The sequence below is a fragment of the Ranitomeya imitator genome, chromosome 3 (assembly GCF_032444005.1).
Source record: "Ranitomeya imitator isolate aRanImi1 chromosome 3, aRanImi1.pri, whole genome shotgun sequence".
Taxonomy (NCBI): Eukaryota; Metazoa; Chordata; class Amphibia; order Anura; family Dendrobatidae; genus Ranitomeya; species Ranitomeya imitator.
In genome coordinates, this window is record NC_091284.1 from 131,031,902 (window position 1) to 131,059,850 (window position 27,949).

General features: G+C 43.0%; 1 protein-coding gene across 1 annotated transcript in view; it reads left to right on the top strand.

Moving 5' to 3' along the window:
• TSPOAP1 (TSPO associated protein 1) overlaps positions 1-23,301 on the top strand; it is a 249,325-nt gene extending 226,024 nt beyond the window's left edge. Inside the window, exons 25-30 of the mRNA XM_069759747.1 lie at positions 1,564-1,659; positions 3,140-3,178; positions 18,120-18,223; positions 20,186-20,257; positions 21,024-21,137; positions 22,124-23,301. Of these exons, the coding sequence (XP_069615848.1) occupies positions 1,564-1,659; positions 3,140-3,178; positions 18,120-18,223; positions 20,186-20,257; positions 21,024-21,137; positions 22,124-22,318 (620 nt within the window). The 3' untranslated portion in view covers positions 22,319-23,301. The remainder of the gene's footprint in view (positions 1-1,563; positions 1,660-3,139; positions 3,179-18,119; positions 18,224-20,185; positions 20,258-21,023; positions 21,138-22,123) is intronic.
• Positions 23,302-27,949: the final 4,648 nt, after the last annotated feature.

Consider the following 27,949-nt stretch of genomic DNA (forward strand, 5'->3'; position numbering starts at 1 on the left):
TATCAGTCCTAGTATTTAACGGCAAAAATATAACTTTCAGGTTTAGTCAGAGGGAGTTTGAGAGTCACACTTCCCACACCCAATGTGTACAGATGTACAGGAATATGGTGGAACAAGTGTACCAAGTTAGACCACGATTGTCGCTGAAGAGTATATGTGATGAAATGAGGCACTCATGGATAAACGAATGCTATCCTTTATTCTTAAAAGATGTAGTGTGCATTTAGGCTGAGGACCTGATGAAAGCTGAAATCCTCAGCCAAAACTCATTATGCATCTATTGGGAACAAAGCATGGCATTCTTGTACCCTTCAGGCTATTGTACACACATTGTGATTCTTGTTATCACATCTGCTCGGCAGTGCTGATGCCGGTCTTAGGGTACCGTCACACAGTGGCATTTTGATCGCTACGACGGCACGATTCGTGACGTTCCAGCGATATATCCGTGACGTTCCAGCGATCTCGCTGTGTCTGACACGCTCCTGCGATCAGGGACCCCGCTGAGAATCGTACGTCGTAGCAGATCGTTTGAAATTTTCTTTCGTCGTCTAGTGTCCCGCCATGCGGCATGATCGCATGGTTTAACAAAGGTGTGCACAATATTGTATACGATGTGCGCATAGTAACCAACGGCTTCTACATCGCACATACGTCATGAAATTATCGCTCCAGTGTCGTACATTGCAAAGTGTGACAGCAGTCTACGACGCTGGAGCGATATTGTTACGATGCTGGAGCGTCACGGTGCGTGCCGTCGTAGCGATCAAAATGCCACTGTGTGACGGTACCCTAACTCTTTGGACCTAGTCTACTATTATTAAATAATTTGGGGAATCTTGGAGTCCAGACATGAGGATACGGTTTCCAGACCAAGGGTCCTGCAGCTAAGGTATATCCACAAGTCTTATTCAAGGCTTCTTAAAGAATTGTGCTCATTCATCTGCACAACACACTAATGTGAGCTGATAGCCCCTACATTCCCCTATGCCAGGGGTCCCCAACTCCAGGCCTCGAGGGCCGCCAACAGTGCAGGTTTTCAGGATTTCTTTAGTATTGCATCGGTGGTAATGTGATCATCTGCACAGGTGATGATTTCAACCCCTGTGCAATACTAAGGAAATCCTGAAAACCTGCACTGTTGGCGGCCCTCGAGGCCTGGAGTTGGGGACCACTGCCCTATGCAGTATTTCATCACCTGCTACACATAATAGCATCCCCTCTTTCCTCCTTTTTCTCTATTTGAGGGTCCTCTTGCTGGGATACCTCATACAATGAAGTGGTCCATCAGTGCCTGTGGGTTGGGGAAGCCAGATTGACAGGCTTACGCTATAAACCAGCAATTTATTAAATATGCTTAGGGCTTGCTTTTACGACGTGTCCTGCAAGAAGATTTTGTTTTTGTTTTTTTACGCAAAGTGTTGGATCGCTATTTCATTAAATGCTTTATATGCTTAGTTGTGTGTTTTGCCTGTTTTTTTATGTATTTTTGCTGTTCCTGTAAGACCTTTGCTTACAGTCTACTGCTTGTCTGTGCTGCTTTTTTTATTTTATTTCTTTAAGCTATCGGCGCTTTCTCTGCTTCTCCTTCTCCTCCTCATGCTCCTCCTTCAGGCCGCTTCGCTATTGCTCCTCCAAAGCCCCGGCGCTCCAAGAAAGGTCTGTGCGTCATTGTGCTCTGCATGTTGTAAATGCTTCAAGTAGAATTGCGACTACTTGGCTATTGACCAAAATATGGTGTCATTAAGTCATCCATCTGCCAGTACAGTACAGGGTTGTTAGTTTCTTGTTTTTTGTTTATATCAGGGGCAGACACAGATAGAAAAGGGCCTCTGTGCAAGAACAGTATATGGGCCCTTTTCACTCTATTAACTTGTCTGTGACAGTAGCTGCTCACAGCTTTGTGTGTGCCCCCTTACCTGTCGGGCCCTTGACTGACTGCACAGGTTGCATCAATGTCCGCCCCTGGTATATATCTGGGGGAAGGGGTAGGGTGAATTTTCTTACTTTAAGGCGTATGCACCTTTTTGATAATCCACTGTTTTTGTAAGAAAAATAAAGGCAAAAATATACGAACCATAAATACGGTTGTAAGTATCTGACTTATCAGCAACAGTTTGTTTTACATAAAAAAGGGCACGGATTTGAAAATGGCCATGGTCACGTGCATTATAACAAACCTGTAAATATAAAGGTTCCTGAAAGAAGTCAGCCTCCAGGGTGTCTCGATAGAAAGTTCCTGACTAGTGATGAGCGAATATACTCGTTACTCAAGATTTCTTGAGCACGCTCGGGGGTTCTCCGAGTATTTTTTAGTGCTCGGAGATTTAGTTTTTCTTGCCGCAGCTGAATGATTTTTCACAAAGCAGACGAAGAAAAATATATGCGGCACTCACCAGTTTGAAGCTGTATAATCGTGCTCTTTATTGTTAAGAAAATGTGAATACATCCATTAGGACATCAGGTGTACAGGAGGATGCGGAGATGGAGTCTGGACTTTTTTTTTTTCTTCGTCTGCTTTGTGGAAAATTCAGCTATATGCTACTAATGCAGAGCACCAAATGCCCAAAGCTTACGTGACACCTGTTTATCAGATTTGCAAATCCAAGTCCAGAAGAGTTTGTACTTAGAAACTCTAGTGCCGTCCTCTATCTGTTTTTTTGTATAGCTGAATGATTTACATGTTAGCCAGCATAAGTACATGTGGGGGTTGCCTGGTTGCTAGGGAATCCCCACATGTACTTATGCTGGCTAACAGATGTAAATCATTCAGCTGCGGCAAGAAAAACTAAATCTCCGAGCACTAAAATATACTCGGAAGACCCCCGAGCATGCTCGAGAAATCTCGAGTAACGAGTATATTCACTCATCACTATTCCTGTCCTGACATCTCCTGTTTCTGAGTAGTTGTCCAGTATATGATGCTGACCAGTGAACACACGAGAACTTGCAGGTGCTTTTTTCAGCTTCTATTTGGTAGTTTGAGGAGGGGGGGGGGGGGGGAGAGGGGTTGTTAGTTGCAATTACACACAGGGAATATTTGACCATAGTATCGATTGAAATAAACTTGCGATAGTCTGACATTATATTTCAGTGATCTTGTATAAATTAATTGCCATTTTTTCTTCTTTTTTCTCAGTACAACGTTCATCTGGTTCCGAAGAGAATATTGCAGAAGGTAAATGTGTCATACTATTAAAATAGCCAATAACATAGGAGGGAGGGGAAGAGTAGAATGCTCACCACGTTGCCAATTTCAAGTCCATATGTCAGCCGGGATCCATCCTGAGGGTGCCGCACCCATTGGTGATCACAAGCGAAGGAAAAAAAGAGAAAAGGGAAATCCACCGGCACGTCCAACAGGAGAATAAAAGTTACTATTTATTAGAAAAAACTTTAAAACATGATAAAAAATGAAACCTCAGAAACCTGACGCGTTTCTGGTGTATACAACACCCTTATTCATTGGACAACCGAGATAACATGTAACAAAACAAATTTTATACTCCGCTTGCAGTGAATGAGCAAAAACAATAGGTGGAGCTCAAATCAATGCTGCAGAGGAAGTTGCAAACAATACAGGTGTCAACCATAAGACAATGAATGTGGTACAATAGTTAACACATAAACATACCAAAAAGAAATTTTTTTTTTTAATATTTTCAAAAACAATGCACATAATACCACCATATAACTATATCAAAATAATTCTTAAAACAAATAGAATTACAATAATACTTCACAAACTATCAACCTCTGCACAAATCAGAAAATTCTTTTTGAAACATAATAACTAATAAATGAAAAATAAATCATTTTTAAGATTAATACCTCGGGGATATTTGGTATCCAAGGTGAATATCCAGTGGGCTTCCCTTATAGCTAACCAATAAATGACGTTCACAAAGCCTCACACATCAACACGGTCTCCAAAAATAATATCCTTGTCTTTGTAAAGCATGTTGCCATTTTGTGATAATAATCAAAAGTAACCTGATCATTTAATACATACTATAAAATATAAATTATAATGATTTATCCAGATGACTTTGCCAACAAGTATTATAAAAGATACAGCACCATTTTGTGCTCTTTCCCTACCTATATCTTTAATAAAGTGTCCTTCGATAAATAAATATGCTCACACCAAATATAGTTACTCTTCCTAAATGCAGGATGGAATCCGGTAGCCCCACTAACTTCCATCCTGATCCTTTCTCTTTTCAACACAAGTATCAGAGTATGTCAAAGTTCTTTCATGTAGACCTAGTTTTGTGGCCTATAGACCAGCACTAGATTACATCTAGTGTTTTTCAACCTAATGCAACATGCAGATCAGCCTTTGAACACCTTTTCAGCTCTTTGCCTAGATGCAGAGAAGGTATGCACATTCCACAGGGGTTTAGGAGCACAGTATTTTCTGGTCCAAGGACCACAGTGTCAGTTTGAATCAATTCCAAGAGCCGCAAAGAAACCTAAAGCGGTATTAACATATGGGACATTTATAAAATTGTAAATAATGAAAGTTAGAGAACTAACTGACCTTGAAAATGAGGAGTCTCTTTTGCGCATGTTTGCTCTCTAGAAAAGGTAAAACCATACATGCATGCTGATCCATAGCAGTTGCAGAGATGTTGCCATAAATTAGGATCTAGACTTTACAAGCTAACTACAAGTGGGCGTTAGCAGAGATTCTTCTCTGTAAGCGGTTACTTTATAAACAGGGGGTGTCATACAGGGGAAAAAAAAGTACACTCCCCAGAAAATGTCAGAACAGGCTTTCATCTGCGAGATATATGAGAGAACCCTGCTCTCCTCCATGATCTCACTACTGGCATCTACTGTGTAGAGTAAAGCAGAGCATTTTTCTAAATACCTTTTCATATAGCAAAAAGGTGTGCTTTATCTACTGCACTCTGTCAGGATTTTAAACATGGCAGCTGCCAGGACATTCAGTAGGACGGACTGCATCTGAGACAGACTCCTTCAAACTGTTAGGCTGACTTGAGATGAATGTTCATATTTATCTTCTTCTTTAGTCTGGTTCCACCCAGAGTCTTGTCAGTTTGACGGCACAGAGGAATGCACAGTCAAGAAGCTTGACAGGATGCTTGAGACATATGAGGGTCAGTGGGTGCTCTGAACCGCTGGTCTTGCTGTGTTTAGAAAGAGCACATGGACCAGGGCTCATCTCACTAAACGCCCGTATGCCTTTCCCATGGCCCGAATACTACTTGAACAACACAAGGTGAGGGTGTGGCAATACATTATTGAACCACCAACTAAGTTATAGAACTGTCCCAGCAAATGCACAAGATGGTGCAAATTAGAGCATCACCCTACCGCTGGCTCACCGGGATTAGAGCAGCTGCGACTTTGGGGCTTCAAGGGCTGACTACCCCCACCAGTGGCACCCCTCTTTTGAAGGGCAGCAAAACAAAGAAGGTAAAATCAAGCTTAGGAATCTGACAGCTCAGTGAGGTATGTGGCCAAGTGACCTGATTGTCCCAACTTGGGTGCTCCAAACGTCTCCATGGGCTCAGTGATGGCCAGTGGATCAAATCTGTATTCCTCCAGTTCATGCCTGGCTGCTGTTCTGTAAAGTCTCCCTCTAGAAGGATATGGGTCTCTTTTTATACCCACATCTGTCCTTCAGGCTATCATCCACATGTCAGGGGGGAAGGTGGGATGAGGTCACCTCTCATTGGTCGAGTATTCAATTAATCCGTTTAGATAATTCTTCAATGTTTGCAGGTCAACAAGCTGCATGAACTGGTGCAATGGGTAATCAATAGTGATGAGCGAGTGTACTCGTTGCTCGGGTGATCTCCGAGTATTTGTAAGTGCTCAGAGATTTAGTTTTCGTTGCCTCAGCTTCATGATTTACAGCTAATAGACAGCTTGAATATATGTGGGGATTCCCTAGCAACCAGGTAACCCCCACATGTACTCAGGCTGGCTAGCAGCCATAAATCATGTAGTTGTGTCAAGAAAAACTAAATCTCCGAGCAGTTACAAATACTCGGAGACCACCCGAGCGTGCTCGGGAAAACCCGAGCAAAGAGTACACTTTCTCATCACTAGTAATCAACATATCAGAAAACATTGATTGTTCAATAAACCTGCAAGGGTCCCCCAAGGATAATGGGACAATAAGCTGCAAGGACTGACTCAATAGGTAAACAGCAGCCATTCAACAATTAACAATCAAATTAATCTACAACAAGAGTCATCGTTCAGACTCATATGAACAATAGCGCATATATATGGGCCTACTGAAATTATACGTCTGGCATAGCTACAAATAAATGCTGTCATATTCCTCCGCCGCCTTAATTAGCCAGACGTGATAGACTTCAGATCAACTGTCTCCATTTGTCGGAGACAGTCCATCATCCTTTCTTTCAAAATAGACAAGTGGTTTCACCTTCATGGGAGCGACACTTTGTATCATCCAGTTTCCTCAAAGCATATTCCATGTCTTCTTTGCTAATAAACGACACAATTCCCGTTCCGTCCTTGTGTACATCAGCATACCAGACATTTCCAGTTTTTTCTCATATGATCTTTCAGATCCTGCTAGATCCCTAAAGGGGGAAGCTCTTAAGAAGAGGACTCTTTATTCAGTTCGCTGGAACAGAGGTTTGTTCCTCCTGCAGGGCCCTCCATATCTTATTGGTCTCCGTCTTGTCCTGGAAACTCCACACATAACCAACGAGAAACAAAATCGTGTCCATTGCATCCAAACACAGCGTCTTCCGCATCCTGCGGATCCTGGAAGCTGATGAAGGCAAATTATGTGACACCACCTCCCCCGCGATTCTTCTGCTTGATGGTATGGATCTGCCTGTACCAGTGAAGCAAATCCGACAACTCCTTTTCCCACATATCGGCCCTTAAATTGCCCACGTAAATGCACCCATTCCCTGAGTGCTGACCCCAGTCCAGGAGATGGACACTTGGCGACCTGGCAAATGGCATTCTGGGGGGACATTATTTTGGTTGACCAGGCTGATGGGAGTCCTAGTGTTCTGAAGTCCTTGGGCTTGGCTATCATTATTGTTTTTCGGCTGGATGCGCTGATGGAGGCTAGCTGGTTTTAGGGTGGTCAATCTGCCATGCAGTGTGGACCGGGTATATCACTTCATCCACTGCTGGTGTATCTCGGGGATAACATCCCTCAGACCCTTATGGTTCTTCTTGGCAGTCGTTGACCAGCTGGGTTGGCAGACAGGCTCCAGGCCGGGGCCCTGACACTGTAGACTATCCTTGGCCATATGCCCAAGGTGACCACATGTATAACAACAACGCCATGGGTTGGGCAACTAAGAGGTCCTGTTTGTAAACCTTTGTCCTGGTGGCGTTTCTGCTGAGTAGCAGGATAGTCTTGCTCGAACTGCTGTTGGTTGGTCAAATTCTTTTTAAGGTGTCTCCTGGGATCAGTGGGCATATCGGGTCTCCAATGGGGTCAATTGGGTGTAAACTCGTCGGCCAATCGGGCTTCTTGCTCTGGAGTGTCAAGCTTCCGGTCGGCTATCCACTCTCGTATTTCTGGGGCCATTTTCTCCATCAGTTGCTCAAGCATGATCACGTCACTGAGGACATAAGCAGAGTGGGCAGCCAGCCTCTCAAGCCAGTGGTTGCAGTGCCATTGGAGTTGACTGCCAAATTCTACATAGGATGCCCTCTAGCAAGACAAAGCCCAGAACTTGGTGCAATATCACTCTTGGGTGATGGTAAAAAGGGCCAACTGGGTGTCCTTAATAGTCCAGGTTGTCCTGAGGCCCAAGCTATCGGACCGCATTCTGTGCCCGGCCAGTCAAACTAGTCCACAGGTATTTTCCCCAATCAACAGTGGACACCTGGTGCATGATCGTCAGGGTCTTAAAGCTTTCCAGATGTTCATCAATTTCTGTATTGTACTCATTAAACACTGGCATGTCTCTGTAGTGAAGATGATTTCCTTGGTGGTGGGCCATCATGGAAGTAGGCACTGAAAGAGAACACCTCATATACTAATCAGAACAACCGAAGAGGAGGGGGAAGATTTAAACCTCCGCATGAACATATATACCAATAGAGAAACAAACCGAAGGAGCAATTCCCAATAGAACACCATTTATTAGTTAAAATAACTACAGTACAAAAAATACATTTAATACAATCATCAGTGAAAAAGAGAGTACATATCAGACGGAAAAAAACCATCTGTGAACTGATGTCGGCAGAAATAGAAAAATAACGGAAGCAAAACACCAAGACCAGTGGTTTTACTGCGGGTCGGACACTTGGGCCATTATGACCACAGGTAATATGCGTATGCCATTGCTCTTATGCCATAATATGGACTAATATGTTATTTCAGGCTTATGGGTTTTAGTGCAATATCTGTGGCAGTGCTATGCTTTGATAGGCGTCTTTGGCACTATTCACTTACACTCACTATAATAGACTGCCTATGGCACATTGATTAGAGCTCATTTGCATACATCTTCCTGTGTAACCTCTTAGGTCTCTTTGGTCTTGGCGTTTTGCTCCCGTTATTTTTATATTTCTGCCGACATCATGGAAGTAGGGTCTGGTGCTGGCAGTAGGGATACTAAAATTCACAAAACCGTTTCTATAACACAAGCCCTCTCCTTGCTTTGGGCTCCGGGTTTCAATGTGATCAACAATTCCTGAATTCGGGCTGCTTGAGACTGGGTATTTGATTCCAGACTACCACTGGATTCTGGACTTTGCAAGCAGTTTAATTCCTCTGGGTCAACCTTAGTGGACGACATTCTGAGCATCCTAATGAACCAATTCCTGTATCAAATCTGCCACCAAGTTTCGAGACATGAACGTTAGTGGGTGCTCTCATCTGCTGGCCTAGTTGTCTTTAGAAAGACCGCATGGACCTAGGCTCATCCCACTGAACACCCGTATTCCTTTCCTGTGGGCAGAATACTATTCGGACAACACAGGGTGATGGTAAAACAGCGTGGCAATACTTTTATTGAACCACCAACAGACATTTATCCTGCGCTCTGTGCTTACACCCGGTTTTCCATGTAAATCTTTGAAATCTGTGATTCAGACAGAATCCTCGGTGGAAGATTCCCTATAATGAGGCAGATGGAGGCACTGTGTCCTGCCGGTGTTTATTAGTGATGAGCGACTATACTCGTTGCTCGGGTGATCTCCGAGTATTTGTTAGTTCTCGGAGATTTTGTTTTCGTCGCCTCAGCTGCATGATTTATGGCTTCTGGACAGCCTGAATACATGTGGGAATTCCCTAACAAACAGGCATTTCTCACATGTGTTCAGCCTGTCTAGCAGCTGTAAATCATGCATCTGCGGCGACGAAAACTAAATCTCCGAGCACTAACAAATACTCGGAGACCACCCGAATGTGCTCGGGAAAACCCGAGCAACGAGTATACTCGCTCATCACTAGTGTCCATCTTTTTAGGCGTGTATAAAAGTGCAGTCTCCCACTCTGGTTCTACACCGCTGAACAGAGTCAAGATGAACTCTGCTGCCTCATTATAGTGGATAGATCCCTTGGGGGTTTCATCTGAATCGCATCATTCAGAGTTTTAGATGGAAACCCTGATATAAGTGCACAGTGTAAAGTGCTAGATTATTATGATCCCAAATGTTATGTAAAATGTTCCCAATAAGTTTTAACTCAATCCACAAAAAAAGTCTCCACTCAGGTGCATCATCTGTTAACCAAAATATAGAGTGCTTCTTCATTACTTTTAGTACAAAGACTCTGGAAAAACGCTTTGGTTCCTCGCCCTCCAAAAGAAATCCAGCAAATTCGGCACTTCGAAGTGCCCCCTCTGTTCTGAGGCAACCAGTGAGCCTAAACCACATTTAGCGTCCACATGTTCAGCATTTCTGTAGCTATGAGATCCTGCCTAATTTACAGGTGTATGTCCGTAGAAGCAGGAGCTGGGCACTACAATGTACGGGCATTACAATAGCAGGTTTGCAATTTTCATTCAGCAACCTCCACTGCTGCTTGTTTCTGAAAAACACCCATGGCAGAGGCGTAGCTTCTGAGTGGGCCTCTAACCAGGTAACCTTGATTACAACTCGGTGATGCGCCCTAATAGTGGAGGAGAACCTCAGCAGATGACCGCGCTGCTACTGAAGATAATATACTATATAATTGTCTAAGGGTCACTTCCATCTGTCTGTCTGTCTGTCACGGATATTCATTGGTCGCGGCCTCTGTCTGTCATGGAAATCCAAGTCGCTGATTCGTTGTGCCAAAACAGCCACGACCAATCAGCGACGGGCACAGTCCGGCGGAAAAATGGCCTCTCCTTCCTCCCCACAGTCAGTGCCCGCCCCGTACTCCCCTCCAGTCAGCACTCACACAGGGTTAATAGCAGCGTTGACCGTGGTGTAACGCACTCCATTAACGCTGCTATTAATCCTGTGTGACCAACATTTTACTATTCATGCGGCCTATGCCGCATCAATAGTAAAAAGATCTAATGTTAAAAATATTTAAAAAAATAAAAAAATAGTTATATACTCACCGTCCGTCGGATTAGGAACAGGCCTTTCCTGCTCCTTGCGACGCCCGGTGACAGCTCCATGCATTTCGGTCTCGCGAGATGATGACGTGCGGTCTCGCTAGACCGCAATGCACTCTTCAGACTGGAGCACGCGAGGAGCGTCGGTAACCGCTTTGATCCGGGAACCAACGGAGGGTGAGTATATAACTATTTTTTTATTTTAATTCTTTTTTTTAACAGGGATATGGTGCCTACATTGCTATATACTGCGTGGGCTATGCAATATATTACGTGGCTGGGCAATATACTACGTGACTGGGCAATATACTACATGGCTGGGCAATATACTACGTGACTGGCCAATATACTACGTGACTGGGCAGTATACTACGTGACTGGGCAGTATGCTACGTGACTGGGCAGTATGCTACGTGACTGGGCAGTATGCTACGTGACTGGGCAGTATGCTACGTGACTGGGCAGTATGCTACGTGACTGGGCAGTATGCTACGTGACTGGGCAGTATGCTACGTGACTGGGCAGTATGCTACGTGACTGGGCAGTATGCTACGTGACTGGGCAATATACTACGTGACTGGGCAATATACTACATGGCTGGGCAATATACTACGTGACTGGCCAATATACTACGTGACTGGGCAGTATACTACGTGACTGGGCAGTATGCTACGTGACTGGGCAGTATGCTACGTGACTGGGCAGTATGCTACGTGACTGGGCAGTATGCTACGTGACTGGGCAGTATGCTACGTGACTGGGCAGTATGCTACGTGACTGGGCAGTATGCTACGTGACTGGGCAGTATGCTACGTGACTGGGCAGTATGCTACGTGACTGGGCAGTATGCTACGTGACTGGGCAGTATGCTACGTGACTGGGCAGTATGCTACGTGACTGGGCAGTATGCTACGTGACTGGGCAGTATGCTACGTGATTGGGCAGTATGCTACGTGACTGGGCAGTATGCTACGTGACTGGGCAGTATGCTACGTGACTGGGCAGTATGCTACGTGACTGGGCAGTATGCTACGTGACTGGCCAATATGCTAGGTGACTGGCCAATATGCTAGGTGACTGGCCAATATGCTAGGTGACTGGCCAATATGCTAGGTGACTGGCCAATATGCTAGGTGACTGGCCAATATGCTAGGTGACTGGCCAATATGCTAGGTGACTGGCCAATATGCTAGGTGGCTGGCCAATATGCTAGGTGGCTGGCCAATATGCTAGGTGGCTGGCCAATATGCTAGGTGGCTGGCCAATATGCTAGGTGGCTGGCCAATATGCTAGGTGGCTGGCCAATATGCTAGGTGGCTGGCCAATATGCTAGGTGGCTGGCCAATATGCTAGGTGGCTGGCCAATATGCTAGGTGGCTGGCCAATATGCTAGGTGGCTGGCCAATATGCTAGGTGGCTGGCCAATATGCTAGGTGGCTGGCCAATATGCTAGGTGGCTGGCCAATATGCTAGGTGGCTGGCCAATATGCTAGGTGGCTGGCCAATATGCTACGTGGCTGGACAATATACTACGTTGCTGAACAATATACTTCATGGACATGCATATTCTAGAATACCCGATGCGTTAGAATCGGGCCACCATCTAGTTTCTATATAACGACCAACATGGATATTACCATCAGTGGTAGATACCAGCCCTACAGAACATAGATCACAGCACAGTTACAGATAATGACTTGCTGCTGACGTTCTTTTGATGGAGTCATCACTTTTCCCGACTTTTCCATCTGGCCCAGACCGACATGACAACTTCATCCAGCAATGACTCGGCTGCAGAGAATACAACAAAGACACATTTCACTTCTCATATTCCAGCCCCATCACCATCTATTCATAACCTGCACAAACTCCTCATCCTGCTGATACCCCAGTACTGAGCCGCCGCTGCCATATGTGTCCCTATTACTGCCCCTGATACCCCAATACTGAGCCGCTGCTGCCGTATGTGTCCCTATTACTGCACCTGAACCCCAATACTGAGCCGCTACTTCCGTATATGTCCCTATTACTGCCCCTGATACCCCAATACTGAGCCGCTGCTGCGGTATGTGTCCTTATTACTGCCCCTGCTGTGTGGTTCTGTGTGCCCTCTAAATTCTAAGGCACCCCTCTATAATATAACCATGCCAGGTGCAAGTGCCCTAGAAAACCGTGCCCATATTTTGCCCCCTAGAAAGTAATATTGTCCTGTGTGCCCCTTTGATAGTCACAGTAACCTGAGTTCCCCTATAACAATAAGTGCCCACTTTACATTTAATAATGTCCCGAGTCTGCTTCCTGTACAGCTCCCCTATACACAGCATGATGCTCTCTTATACACAGTATACTGACCCCTTAGTAGCCTCCAAACTGATGCCTCAACACTGTAATCCCCACACGGTATGATGCCCCTCTAGATAGCCTCCATATAGTATAATGCACCAGATCGTCCTCAATATAGTATAATGCACCAGATAGTCCTCAATATAGTATAATGTACCAGATGGTCCTCAATATATTATAATGCACTCCCCATAGGCCTACTCTATATTGTATAATGCACCCCCCCATAGGCAGACTCTATAGCACAAGACAGCATCCATAGGCAGACTCTGTAGTATAAGGCAGCACCCCGTAGGCAGATCCTGTAGTATAAGGTAGCACCCGCAGACAGACCCTGTAGTATAAAGCAGCCCCCCTATAGGCAGACCCTGTACTATAAGGCAGCACCCCTATAGGCAGACCCTGTACTATAAGGCAGCACCCCCATAGGGAGACCCTGTAGTATAAGGCAGACCCCCATAGGCAGACCCTGTAGTATAATGCAGACCCCCCCATAGGCAGAACCTGTAGCATTAGGCAGACCCTCCATAGGCAGACCCTCTAATATTAGGCAGACCCTGTAGTATAATGCAGACCCCAAAGGCTGACCCTGTAGTATATGGCAGACCCCCCATAGACAGACCCTGTAGCATTAGGCAGACCCTGTAGTATTAGGCAGACCCCCCCATAGGCAGACCCTGTAGCATTCGACAGACCCCCCATAGGCAGACCCTGTAGTATTAGGCAGACCCCCCATAGGCAGACCCTGTAGTATTAGGTATACCCCCATAGACAAACCCTGTAGTATTAGGCAGACCCCCCATAGGCAGACCCTGTAGTATTAGGCAGACTCTGTAGTATTAGGCAGACCCCCCATAGGCAGACTCTGTAGTATTAGGCAGACTCCCCCATAGGCAGACCCTGTACTATAAGGCAGCACCCCTTAAAAAATAAATACTCACCTCTCTTCTTTCTAGTTCCTGCGCTGCTCTGAGCTCCCGCTCGTCTTGGCGCCGGGCAGTGACTCATCGCGCCCTGTCAGCGTCGCCGATGTCAGACGCTGACAGGGGGATGATGGGGGAAGGAGCGTAGCGTAGCGCTCCTTCCCTCATCATTGCGGTCAGCTGTATCGGCTAAATGCCGTACAGCTGACCCTGCGATGACAGGTGGGGGCCCACTGTTGGCACCGGGGCCCCCCGCCTGCTCAGGGGCCCCATAGCGGCAGAGCAGGGAGATCGATTCTCCCTGCTCTTCCGCAGAAGGTAACTGTATTGGCGCGCTGTGCACGCCGATACAGTTACAGTAGCCTAGCTCCGAGTGGGCCCCCTCTGAGCACTGGGCCCGGGGTGCCCACACCCTCTGCCCCCCACGGTAGCTACGCTGCTGACCCATGGAGTCAAATCATCACGACACTTGTTGATAAATTCCCAAAGGAGCATAATTTCCAAAATAGGGTTACTTGAGGGGTGGGTTCTGCTCTTCTAGCATTTAGGGGCTCTGTATATGGAGTTTGCAAGCTATTCTAGGAACATCTGTGCTCCAAGAGTTTCGCTATATAGCTAAGCAGTACTACACAGCCACATATGGGGAATTCCTACGTTCAGCAGAAGTTGGGTAAAAATGACACCAAAATTTGTCACACATTTCTCCTTGTGAAAATGAACAATCTGAAAATGCTTAAAAAAAAGTTTTAGCTGTAAAAATAGAATTATTCTTTCTTCACAGCCCAATGGTATAAATTTCTGCTCACTACATACCTAGATGAAATCATTGAGAGCTGTAGTTTTTAAAATGATGTCACTTATGGGGGGTTCTGGCACATCAGGGGCTCTGCCAATGTGACCTGGCACCCTCAAGCCATTCCCGCAAAATCTGAACTCCAATATGGCGCTTCTTCCCTTCTGAGCTTAAATGTTCACTCTTTTGTGTAACTTTCTGGTTTAAGGGCACATAAATTTAAATTTTGAAAATTGCTACATTTTCTGCAAATTTCCGTTGTTGTTTTTTTTTTTTCCACAAATAAACACAAATCATATTGAACACATTGATTGAAGACTATAAGTCCATCTAGTTCAACCCATAGCCTAACCTAACATGCCCTGACATGTTGATCCAGAGGAAGGCAAAAAAAAACCCATGTGGCAAAGAGTAAGCTCCACCTTGGGGGAAAAAAATTCCTTCCCGACTCCACATACGGCAATCAGACTAGTTCCCTGGATCAACGCCCTATCAAGGAATCTAGTGTATATACCCTGTAACATTATACTTTTCCAGAAATGTTTCCAGTCCCCTCTTAAATTTAAGTAATGAATCACTCATTACAACATCATACGGCAGAGAGTTCCATAGTCTCACTGCTCTTACAGTAAAGAATCCGCGTCTGTTATTATGCTTAAACCTTTTATCCTCCAAACGTAGAGGATGCCCCCTTGTCCCTGTTTCAGGTCTATGATTAAAAAGATCATCAGAAAGGTCTTTGTACTGTCCCCTCATATATTTATACATTAAAATATGATCACCCCTTAGTCTTCGTTTTTCCAGCTAAATAGCCCCAAGTGTAATAACCTATCTTGGTATTGCAGACCCCCCAGTCCTCTAATAACCTTGGTCGCTCTTCTCTGCACCCGCTCTAGTTCAGCTATGTCTTTCTTATACACCGGAGACCAGAACTGTGCACAGTATTCTAAGTGTGGTCGAACTAGTGACTTGTATAGAGGTAATATTATGTTCTCCTCATGAGCATCTATGCCTCTTTTAATGCATCCCATTATTTTATTTGCCTTTGTAGCAGCTGCCTGACACTGGCCACTGAATATGAGTTTGTCATCCACCCATACACCCAGGTCTTTTTCATTGACGGTTTTGCCCAGAGTTTTAGAATTAAGCACATAATTATACATCTTATTACTTCTACCCAAGTGCATGACCTTACATTTATCCCCATTAAAGCTCATTTGCCATTTATCAGCCCAAGCTTCTAGTTTATATAAATCATCCTGTAATATAAAATTGTCCTCCTCTGTATTGATTACCCTGCAGAGTTTAGTGTCATCTGCAAATATTGAAATTCTACTCAGAATGCCCCCTACAAGGTCATTAATAAATATGTTAAAAAGAAGAGGGCCCAATACTGACCCCTGTGGTACCCTACTGCTAACCGCTACCCAGTCCGAGTGTGCTCCATTAATAACCACCCTTTGTTTCCTATCCCTGAGCCAGCTCTCAACCCACTTACACATATTTTCCCCTATCCCCATTATTCTCATTTTATGTATCAACCTTTTGTGTGGCACCGTATCAAAAGCTTTTGAAAAGTCCATATACACTACATCCACTGGGTTCCCTTGGTCCAGTCTGGAACTTACCTCTTCATAGAAACGGATCAAATTAGTCTGACATGAACGGTCCCTAGTAAACCCGTGCTGATACTGGGTCATGAGGTTATTCCTCTTCAGATACTCCAGTATAGCATCCCTTAGAATGCCCTCCAGGATTTTACCCACAGTAGAGGTTAAGCTTACTGGCCTATAATTTCCGAGTTCAGTTTTTGTCCCCTTTTTGAATATTGGCACCACATTTGCTATACGCCAGTACTGTGGTACAGACCCTGTTATTATGGAGTCTTTAAAGATTAAAAATAATGGTCTATCAATGACTGTACTTAATTCCTGCAGTACTCGAGGGTGTATCCCATCCGGGCCCGGAGATTTGTCAATTTTAGTGATTTTTAGACACCGCCGCACTTCCTGCTGGGTTAAGCAGGTGACATTTAATTGGGATTTTTTATCACTAGTCATTTTGTCTGCCATGGGATTTTCTTGTGTAAATACTGATGAAAAAAAGTCATTTAGCATATTGGCTTTTTCCTCATCCTCATCCACCATTTCACCCAGACTATTTTTAAGGGGGCCAACACTATCATTTTTTAGTTTACTATTTATGTAGTTAAATAATATTTTGGGATTATTTTACTCTCTCTGGCAATGAGTCTCTCTGTCTCAATCTTTGCTGCCTTGATTTGCTTTTTACAGAATTTATTTAAATTTTTTGTATTTATTTAATGCCTCCTCACTACCTACTTCCTTTAATTCTCTAAATGCTTTCTTTTTGTCACTTATTGCGTACAATATGTCACGAAAAAACAGTCTCAGAATCCGTGGGATACGTTGAGGTGTTCCAGAGTTATTACCACAAAAGTGGCACTGATTAGAATGGTAAACTTTGGCCTGGTCATGAAGTTGAAAACTGGCTCTGGGGTGAAGGGGTTAATACGCAGAGGCCCATTAAATTAAAATCAAGCTCTCCGTCTCCTCTCCTGTTTACTGCACAATTATATGTTCATCGGACTTATTTTTTTTTTTTTACAATAACAGTAGGCTGCTGTTCTAATTTAAAAAAAAAAAAAAACATTTCTGTGTAATAACATTGATCTGATGGCCCCCAAAAATAGGACCAAGCAATCCTCAAAATACCAGGTTTTTATGAGTTTTTGGATTAGAAAGTGAGCAGAAACTCACAAGTCCTCCTGAAAAACATGGAGGTTCTGCTTCATTCCGGCAGGATAATATGATGAGAAACAGTGGGGAGATCAGATGCTGATTTAGCATTGTTAAGATTTATATAGCCATACACTGTGATATACACTCAGTGGTTTGGGCCTTTACTGCACCCAGCAGTGTATTAATGCATATAGGTGTCAGTGTTCATACTGATCCTCATGATGGTGGAGTCTGTTGTCCACACTGTTGGCCTGAACTGTTTTTGTCACTTCCCTTAATTTATAACTATGGTAGAGACCCCATCTTTTTTCCTTTGGATATCTTACTGTAGGTCAACCCTGATAAATCCCCAATTCTAAATATAGGAGTAGATCGTACTGCAATCGCTCTCGATTCACCTGGGTATTGTACTGGCTAGTCCTTGTTCCCCAGTTCTTTCAGCTGCCTTTTACCAGAGTCCAAAATATACTGCAGTGCCTTTCTGCTATAATTTACACATTACACATTACATTATAGTCAATTTATTGACCATTAAATCAAAGTGAAGCCCTCTTACAAGCTCTATCCACTTCCCAAAAAGTTGGCAAAACTAGCATAAAAGTTGCAACATTTTTGCATAACTGTGTATTATGCAAAAATGCGTGATTTTCTGCTCCAGTTTTCTGGCAAAAGGGATAGCTGAATTCCCCAGAAGGTATAACTTTGTTTGTCTTTTTTTTGTCTTGGTTGCCTGTTAACTACTAGATTTGTCTGTTGTCATTAGGCTTACAACCAAAGACCTGCAGGTCCAATCTGAGCATCGCTATCACAATGGTGGCAATATTTGATTACAATCCAAAAGAAAACTCTCCCAATCTTGATGCTGAGGTAAGGCATGTATAGGTCTTAAAGGGAAGGTACCGCGTTTGTAGGTCATTAATAAATCACTGTAATGTAGCATAACATGCTGCTATAAGCAAGATTGAAATGCATGTGAAACAGATTTCATGTGTTATATGAGTTTAAAAAATGCACTGGGGGCTGACATCTTGGTTTTGCAGCAGTAGCAGGGCCCTATCAGTGTCAGATTACGGCACCCCATGGACATAGGAGATAATAGACCAGCATGGACCCTATCTGTAACATTGCAGCAGCATTAGCAGTGAGCTGGGCACGCCTCTGTGGGCTGCACAACTCACTGCTGTAGGTGTGACTAGCTGCCATTTTATTATAGCCCTGTGCTCTCTATCACAGGACAGAAGAAGCCCTCACTGCTCCTCTGTACTCCAAGCAGGCACGTCCTCTGCTCCTCACACACTGCCCTGTGTGTTTCTCCTGCCATGTCTCCCCTCCCCCTCACACACAGTCCCTGTGATCTCTGGTAAACTGCACTCACAGCCTGCAGAGAGGGAGGTGACACCTGGAGAGAGAGTATGGCAGCTGACAGGACAGGGATTAAGGTGGGGGAAGGGGAATGGCAAGAATGTTATTCACAAAAAATGCTGCTGGGTCCACTGTGTTCTGCTCCTCTGTAAACAAGCTGTGCCTCTGATGCAGTAACTGCTGGTGATAGCAGGTCACAGGGCAGTCACACACAAAATGGTGCTGCCCTGTGATGCTGCTCATCATTCTTACTGTTAGAAGCAAAATTGGGGCAGTAACTGCTGACATCACCATTTCCCTCCCCTTTTGGGTGGTCTAATATCCCTGGGGCAGAGCTGCTAAATCTTACTATAGCTGCTTGAGGTCTAAAACAGAAAATGCTCCCCCTAGTGGTAAATATGTATATTTGTAGAAAAATATAAAATATTTTTCATATAGAAATGTTTGCAAACAGTGCAAACATTGCATTAATACATTTTAATTACTATTTTAAGCTTAATTTCACAAAAAAACAAAATGCAAGAAAACTGATGGCACCTTCCCTTTAAAGGCAGTTTATGTGGATGAGATGTTATGATGAGCCCCCTTACTCCTATGTTTATTTGTTTTGTTCTGCTAATGCTTGTACCCTCTGACTTGTAAAGTACTGCGGTATGTTTTTTGTACTATGTACCATAAATATTACTAATGTTTAACTATTTGAATATCATTATGCAGATAATTATTTTATTGTGAACCATTGTTTTACACATTATGCATTGCATTTAGAGAAAACACAAGATCTAATATATAATTGCCTAGAATACTACTTCCTGCAATTTGTGCCAACTTCCGTGGCTATGTCCGGAGCTAATGTCCGGAGCTAATGTCCGGAGATTAATTGCCTAGAATACTACTTCCTGCAATTTCTGCCAACTTCCGTGGCTTTGTCCGGAGCTAATGTCCGGAGCTAATGTGCGGAGCTAATGTCCGGAGCTAATGTCCAGAGATAAGTGACGTCAACAGTGTCCAGTGTCTGATTGGTTGCCGCCTGCTGCGAGCGACCAATCAGAAACGTGCCGTACTGTGACACACTCCGCCCGCCATTTTGGTGTGATTTTTGAATTTTTACCTCACAGCAAGTTTCTACTGCGTGGAGGCGGGCCCAGTGACGTTGCTCTTCAAGCTCCTGCCGAATTTCGTCAAAAAAATGATAATACCATTTACCAAAACTATATATATTTAGTTGTGAAGTGGTTCAGTGACATTTTCACACCAATTTTGAACTTTTGTTTGGTGTTTTCTCCATATACTGCCTATTATTTTTGTTCTTTCTTACTATTATTTATTAATTGTATTATTCTTACATTTGAATAAATAAAGTATATATGGATTCTAGACTCCCGATTCTTTAGAATCGGGCTGCCATCTAGTCTATAATAAATGTGATTATTTCACATGGTCTCATTTTATTTCTTTTTTTTTCAGGCAGAGCTGAGCTTTACTGCAGGAGATGTTATCACAGTGTTTGGACCAATGGATGAAGATGGATTTTATTACGTGAGCTATATTTCCTATGCTTCTATATGAATAATTATGTTGCTAAAATGTATGTTGACCCCTTTATTGTTTAGATTAATGTAAAAGAAAAGAGGTGCACTTTCTTCTAGAACAAAGAAAAGGAAATAAAATTGAATGATGAAACAGATGGGTGGAGGCCATAAGGGAGCTTTCAAGTTTTGAAAGGAAGCTTTCACCATGAAAAAAATGCTTCTTACTAGCAAATATAGTGGTAATCTGCAAGCAAACAGTGTTTAACTCATAACTGGCCACCTTACTGGAGAATTGGCTTGTAGTGAGAAAATAAGGTTCTATTCTCCCTGCCGCCGCTCTCCTCCAGTTATTGGGGTGGTGCAGGGAGCTGATAAGTCGCCTCTCACTACACGGTGAGCGTGCAGTAACCGGGGCAGTTCAGGCGGCTGTTAGTCACTGCTCCCTACCCAATGAGCCCACTGTTATCGTGTTTGTGAGGTTGGATGTACAAAAAGGCAGCAATTCTGTCAATGTTTTCTGTTCTTTCACTGACAATGTGACTGGTGGAATATTTCAGGGTTGACGACCCTACTTTGAATTTTACCTACAGCCCCAATTTGTCTAAAACCGACCCTGAATGGAAAAGTACTGGGCTCCTGTGGGTTCCCCATGCTTTTGCTTTTAAAGGCTACATTGTAAACCTGTCTGGTTCAGTAACTAAGCATGGTTGAGAACATTTGTGTTGATCAAGTATGTGTCTGATAATTTTTAATTTTACATTTAAAATAAACAGGGGGAATTAAATGGACAACAGGGACTTGTGCCTTCCAATTACTTGGAAATCTCACACACTCAGACTACAGAATCAAAATGTCCAGGAAAAGTCCATAAAAAAGGCGTAAAAGAGGTGAGATGACCTGTATCAGATTAATAGCTTATGTCTCATAATGCAGTTAGGTTATGTAATGCAGCAAAACAGTGGGTGGCCAAAAAGTGTACATACTTATACACTGCCCGGGAAATGTGCTAGACAGGGGACAGGGCCTTACCTTTATTTTTCTAATAAAAATGGCAATAATCTATAATGCAAACTAGAAAGTTAAAATGCTCATATTTCAAGCACAAATAGGGCGGATTCACCACAGTAATACGTGGTATAGATCTGCACCATTTGGTCTTATCATCCTGCTGTTTTCAGTATAATTGATATTATCTTTTTGTCTGTGCCTGTATGTGTCATTCTTGGGATCGACAGAGGTTGAAAAGAAGAAGCAAGTGATAGATTTAGACAGAAAGGGACAGACAGACATGTAAGTGAGAACCCGTAGAATAAACCTGTTTTGCTCTCCTTTCCTTTCTTTTCTGTAGATGACGTAGTCACACCTATGTTTCCCAGACTGTCCATTGACCTAATTATTATAGCACAGTAGATGTAAGAATAATAATGTATTTAATCAGCGTATGTTCAATGGTTGTTACCGGATCAAGTCCTAGTTAAAAAAAAACACAAAGGTCTTCTTAACGTCTCAATTGATGGAGAATAGTGCCTACATGACCATTGTATCAACTGATGAAGAATAGTGACTATGTGGCCATTGTAATTCTTCTTGGCAATGATGCTTGGAGATGTATAATTTTTTTAGGTTTTGGTGTTTGTGTTATAAGATTTAACGTACGTGATCAATATAACCGTTAAATAAGATAACCAAAAGCAACAAAGTGTTTTTATGCTGGTATAATTCCTTTTGCTATTTCTCTCCACCTGGCATTAGAAAATACTATCAAATTGTGTATGAGAAACGTCCTGCATACATATAGTAACTGCATAGTCTTTTTAATACTTTTTGACAATTTCCTCTATAATTTTTATCCTTTTGCATCTTGTTCATGTAGTTTAGTTTTGACGGAGACATTGAGCAGCCAAATTCACTACCCGGTGAACCAAATGAGCAAGTGGTCGAAATTAAGGAGAATTGTGAAAAAGATGATTTGCATCAAGAGATCGCCTCCACAAAGAAAAAAAAAAGCTTCTTCTCTAAAGGGAGAAAACTCTTTAAAAAGTTAGGTTCCTCTGGAAAGAACTTGTAAATATGGCCTGGTGTGTGCAAGCTGTCATACAGCAATAATACCCCTTCACGATGTGGAAGCGGCGATGAGCATTTGTCTTTCTGTCCATCCGCTGGCCTGTCTGGTATTGGTCGGCATTGCCGCTTGTAAATAGTATTTATTGTTAAATGGCTTATGAGAAGTTTCTTGATGTCTGTGACAGCAAGAGATCACTATGAATGTACATGGATGGCATCTGAATTCATTGTGAGAACAGGAAACTGATTGTACTACAAACGGGAACTGAAAGCCTGGATTCTGGAAGTTTTTCCATGCTATTTACCTAGGTGGATCCCTGGACCCGTCAACTTGTGCACTTGATAGGTGGCCATGTCTTTTAGGACAACAAGGAATGTTTGCACTGTGTTTTATGCCACGTCTTGGGAAGTGCTGTGCAGAAAGTAATATTTTTGCTATAACTGCTCAACCCAATAAAAGAAAGAATAAACGCCAAAATAGCGACCTCGGCGAGACTTGATAGCGCTTACTCATTTTCAAGGAAAATAGCTTTGTTATGTTGTGTGCATGTTGGAAAAACTGAATGTTCCTTTGCCTTATTTTAATGGTTGAACTTTAATTTGTTTACAAAAAATCCTATCTGCGTGGAGCAGAAAAAGACCGTGTTGGTGTAAAGCCAGAGTGATGTATACGTCGCCCCCCGGAGAGCACCCCATTCCATCCTCTGTCGTTATTTGTCTCTCCTGACATCAGAGCCATTACTTGTACTTGTGACCAGCATTTTGTACCACAAGGCCAGCATTTTGATGCTTTCTGTGTTCATGTTATTTTTTTTATTTTTTGTTTGCATGTTTGAAGGAGAAAATAAGTAAAATTGTTTTGGAAGGTTGGGTTAACGCCTATGAATTGTTTGGAAATTTTAAGTGACGCCCATCGGTGTTGCAACATGTTCATTGTTTACAAACGCAAATACATTTTAATATAATAAAGTATATTTTCACTATTTTGGCCTTTTCTCTGTGTTTTTTTCCTTCGACGTAACCATATTGGTTTTGCTTTAAAATCAATTATAATATTGATTCTCTCCTTTTTGAGCAATTGTAATACAGGGTCCATGTTTAAAAAAAGATGATTGACCATAGAACTACTATGATTCCCTATAAATAATTAGGGGTGCAACTGAAAAATGTAAATGCATCTCATAGTGACGCTTACACTCGAGGGGTTCAAGAGAGGCCTGGATGTCTTCCTGGAGCAGAACAATATTGTATCATACAATTATTAGGTTCTGTAGAAGGACGTAGATCTGGGTATTTATTTATTATGATGGAATATAGGCTGAACTGGATGGACAAATGTCTTTTTTCGGCCTTACTAACTATGTTACTATGTTACTATGTTACACAAAGCGTCATGGGTTCATTGATGTGAACTTTGTTTCCCAGGACTCATGTGTTTTATTGGGGGAATGCAGGTCTGACTTAGCTCCCCCAGTGACATGCTGAAACTAAATACAATGACAGGAGGTCTGCAGATTATCTGCACAATGCAGACTTTGCAAAATAGAATACTGATCAGATGGGGTCAGAGGCAGAATAAACCATGAGATACAAACAAAAAGCGAAGTGGCCATGTTCCTCTAGATTCTGTAACTATACTTTTAAAGGGAACCTGTCAACCATCCAAAGCCATCTATATAGGCATGTAGGTCAAATAAAGTTTAATCAAATATCTTAATCTGTGAGCCAATGTTTTATTCCCGAGAAATCCACATTTTTCTTAATATGCAAATGAGCTGTTAAAATTTATGGGCTGGACATAGATCTCCCTGAGAATCTACCTCCGGTGATTATTTTAAATGAAAGGAGGAGTAGCTAGTTTGCAACATGTACATCAGAAAAGCAGACTGTCAGTCATTACATGTCTTACACTGGTATCCCAAAAAGGATATTGAGAAGATAGGCTGTGTGTCCACAATGAGTAATACTAGCGTTCTAGACGCAGCGTATTTTCACCGCATTGTACAGTACAAACACAGTGGATGGGATTATTAGAAATCTCATGCCATCTGTGCTTATTTTTACGCTGCGTAAAATCACCTGCAATGCGGGTTTCCGAGGCGCATCATGTCAATTTCTCTTGCAGGAATGTTCAGTTTTCTGTGTGGAATTTCCCTATATACTTGCATTAGATGTGGTAAATCCACACTTTACATAAAAAGCACATGCATTGTAAGTGCGTTTACGCAGGTGTTTTTAGCATGGAATAACCTAATAAATAATTTTAAAAGATGACGTGGTGTCCCCCCTATTTTTGATAACCAGCCAAGGTAAAGCAGTCAGCTGAGGGTTTAGATTATCAGCTTGGGAAAGGTCCCAGGTTACTGGGCCCATCCCATTGTAAAATACAAGCCCGCAGCCACCCCAGAATTAGCACATCACATGAGATGCACCAATCCTGGTGCTTTGCCAGGTTTTTCCCAATTGCCCTGGTGCAGTGGCAATAGAGGTAATGGTATTTGGGGGTGATGACAGTTGTGATATGGAATGACTGCGGGCTTGTATTTTTTTCGGCTGGGAAGGGCCCAACAACCATGGACCTCACCAGCCTGATAATTTAAGCCCACACTTGCTTTACTTTGGCTGGTTCTCAAAAAGAAGGGGGAACCATGTAATTTTTAAAATTCATTAGGTACAGTAAACTACACACACTGCACTAATTATATATCTCATAGATATCTATTCACCCCATATCTAGTAACATAGTAGTAACATAGTTAGTAAGGCCGAAAAAAGACATTTGTCCATCCAGTTCAGCCTATATTCCATCATAATAAATCCCCAGATCTACGTCCTTCTACAGAACCTAATAATTGTATGATACAATATTGTTCTGCTCCAGGAAGACATCCAGGCCTCCCTTGAACCCCTCGACTGAGTTCGCCATCACCACCTCCTCAGGCAAGCAATTCCAGATTCTCACTGCCCTAACAGTAAAGAATCCTCTTCTATGTTGGTGGAAAAACCTTCTCTCCTCCAGACGCAAAGAATGCCCCCTTGTGCCCGTCACCTTCCTTGGTATAAACAGATCCTCAGCGAGATATTTGTATTGTCCCCTTATATACTTATACATGGTTATTAGATCGCCCCTCAGTCGTCTTTTTTCTAGACTAAATAATCCTAATTTCGCTAATCTATCTGGGTATTGTAGTTCTCCCATCCCCTTTATTAATTTTGTTGCCCTCCTTTGTACTCTCTCTAGTTCCATTATATCCTTCATGAGCACCGGTGCCCAAAACTGGACACAGTACTCCATGTGCGGTCTAACTAGGGATTTGTACAGAGGCAGTATAATGCTCTCATCATGTGTATCCAGACCTCTTTTAATGCACCCCATGATCCTGTTTGCCTTGGCAGCTGCTGCCTGGCACTGGCTGCTCCAGGTAAGTTTATCATTAACTAGGATCCCCAAGTCCTTCTCCCTGTCAGATTTACCCAGTGGTTTCCCATTCAGTGTGTAATGGTGATATTGATTCCTTCTTCCCATGTGTATAACCTTACATTTATCATTGTTAAACCTCATCTGCCACCTTTCAGCCCAAGTTTCCAACTTATCCAGATCCATCTGTAGCAGAATACTATCTTCTCTTGTATTAACTGCTTTACATAGTTTTGTATCATCTGTATATCTATATCTTTGCACATCTAATCTAACATACCAAAGAGAGAGAAAAAAAACAAGTGAGGTGTAGGATTCATGCGGAAATTCAGCTGTGTGAAAGCCTGAACAAACGCTGATCATCGGAACGTACCCTTAGGGTGTGTGCACACGTCAGGATTTCTTACAGAAATTTTCCTGACAAAAACCGGACATTTCTGCCAGAAATCCGCATGCGTTTTTACTGCGATTTTACCGCGTTTTTCACACGTTTTTAATGCATTTTTGGTGCATTTTTTCCCAAATGCATAGAGTTGCGGGAAAAACGCAGAAAATCCGCAAAAATAATGAACATGCTCATTTTTTTACCGCGATGCGTTTTTTTCGTGGAAAAAAAACATGCAGAATGCATTCTAAATGATAGAATGCATAATGTATGCGTTTTTAATGAGTTTTTATAGCGTTTTTAGCGTGAAAAAACCTGAACGTGTGCACATGGCCTTACTGTTTTCAAAGGCGGGTAATTAGATTGTAACATGACATGAAAGGTCTCTCCTATAACAAAAGGATAGAAAAGTTGATTTTGCTTAGCTTAGAAAGAAAGACGCATTAGGCCACGTGCACATGTTGAATATTTGGTGAGGTTTTTTGTTTTGTTTTGTTTGTTTTTTTTTACCTTTTTTGACTTACAAATACTGGAGGTAAAAAAACTCACCAAATGCTCAACGTGTGCACATGGCCTTAGAGGCAATCTCATTTACAAGTATAACTACAATGACAAGCGAAACTAGGCTATATGTAAATGGCACATAAAGCTAATTTTCATGTTTACTTCTCCATTTGTCTACTTTGGAAAATTACTACACAGTAGAAGGGTCTTTTGACAGCAAGCTGATGAAAAGTGGAGAGATGTGTTTAGTTTTCCTGTAACCCCACCTTAAAGGAAATTAAGCAATTTTTAGTTTTATTTGTGGTCTGTGTGTAATGTGTAGTACAGGACAAGATGGGTCATTCAGTGTGTTGATCGGCAGTCCTGCTCTTTTTGGTGAGCTGTGTCATTTGGCATTGCTCCTCAATATAATAGACTTTTTTGGATCCTAAATAGATCCCTATTAAACCTGCTGGTAAACTCAAATGTAAGATATCCATAATCACGGACTACCTAAACCCTATTGAGAACCTGTAGGCCCTTCTTAAACACAAGATTTATGGTGAAAGAAAACCGTACACCGCTCCTAAAATTGGGAGACTATAGATTCTTCTGTCCAAAAAAAATTTGATCAACAGTTTAACCCCTTCCTGACCTTCGACGCACCGTATGCGTCATGAAAACCTGTGCCAATCCGACCTGTGACGCAGCATATGCATCATGGTCGGATTGCGCTCCTGCAGACCGGGTGAAAGGGTTAACTGTAATTTCACCTGGCCTGCAGGGACGGCATAGCATAGCTGCAATAGCATCAGCCATGGCTGGAGATCGCGATCTGCCCGCCACCGATCTCCTCCCCTCCGGTCCTCCGTCCTGTCATCTAGTGTCCCCCGCTCCCCTCCGTTCTCCTGTCCGCTCCCCTCCGTTCTCCTGTCCGCTCCCCCACCCACCCCGCTGTCCGATCACCCCCCTCATACTTACCGACCTGCGTCCCTCCCGGTGTCCGTCCGTCTGTTCGATGGGCGCCGCCATCTTCCAAAATGGCAGGCGCAAGCGCAGTGAGCCCGCCGTATCTGCCGGCCGGCAGATTCGTTACAGGTACATTTTGATCGCTGTGATAGGCTCTATCACAGCGATCAAAATAAAAAAAATAAATAAATAAACCCCCCCTTTATCACCCCCATAGGTAGGGACATTAATAAAATAAAGAAACATTTTTTTTTCTTTGCCCCACTAGTGTTAGGGTTGGTTCACACTGCGTCTAAGCAGTCCGTTAGATGGACTACGTTACACCGCGGCATAAACGCGGTGTAACGTAGTCCGTTATGGCCGCCATTGACAGCAATATC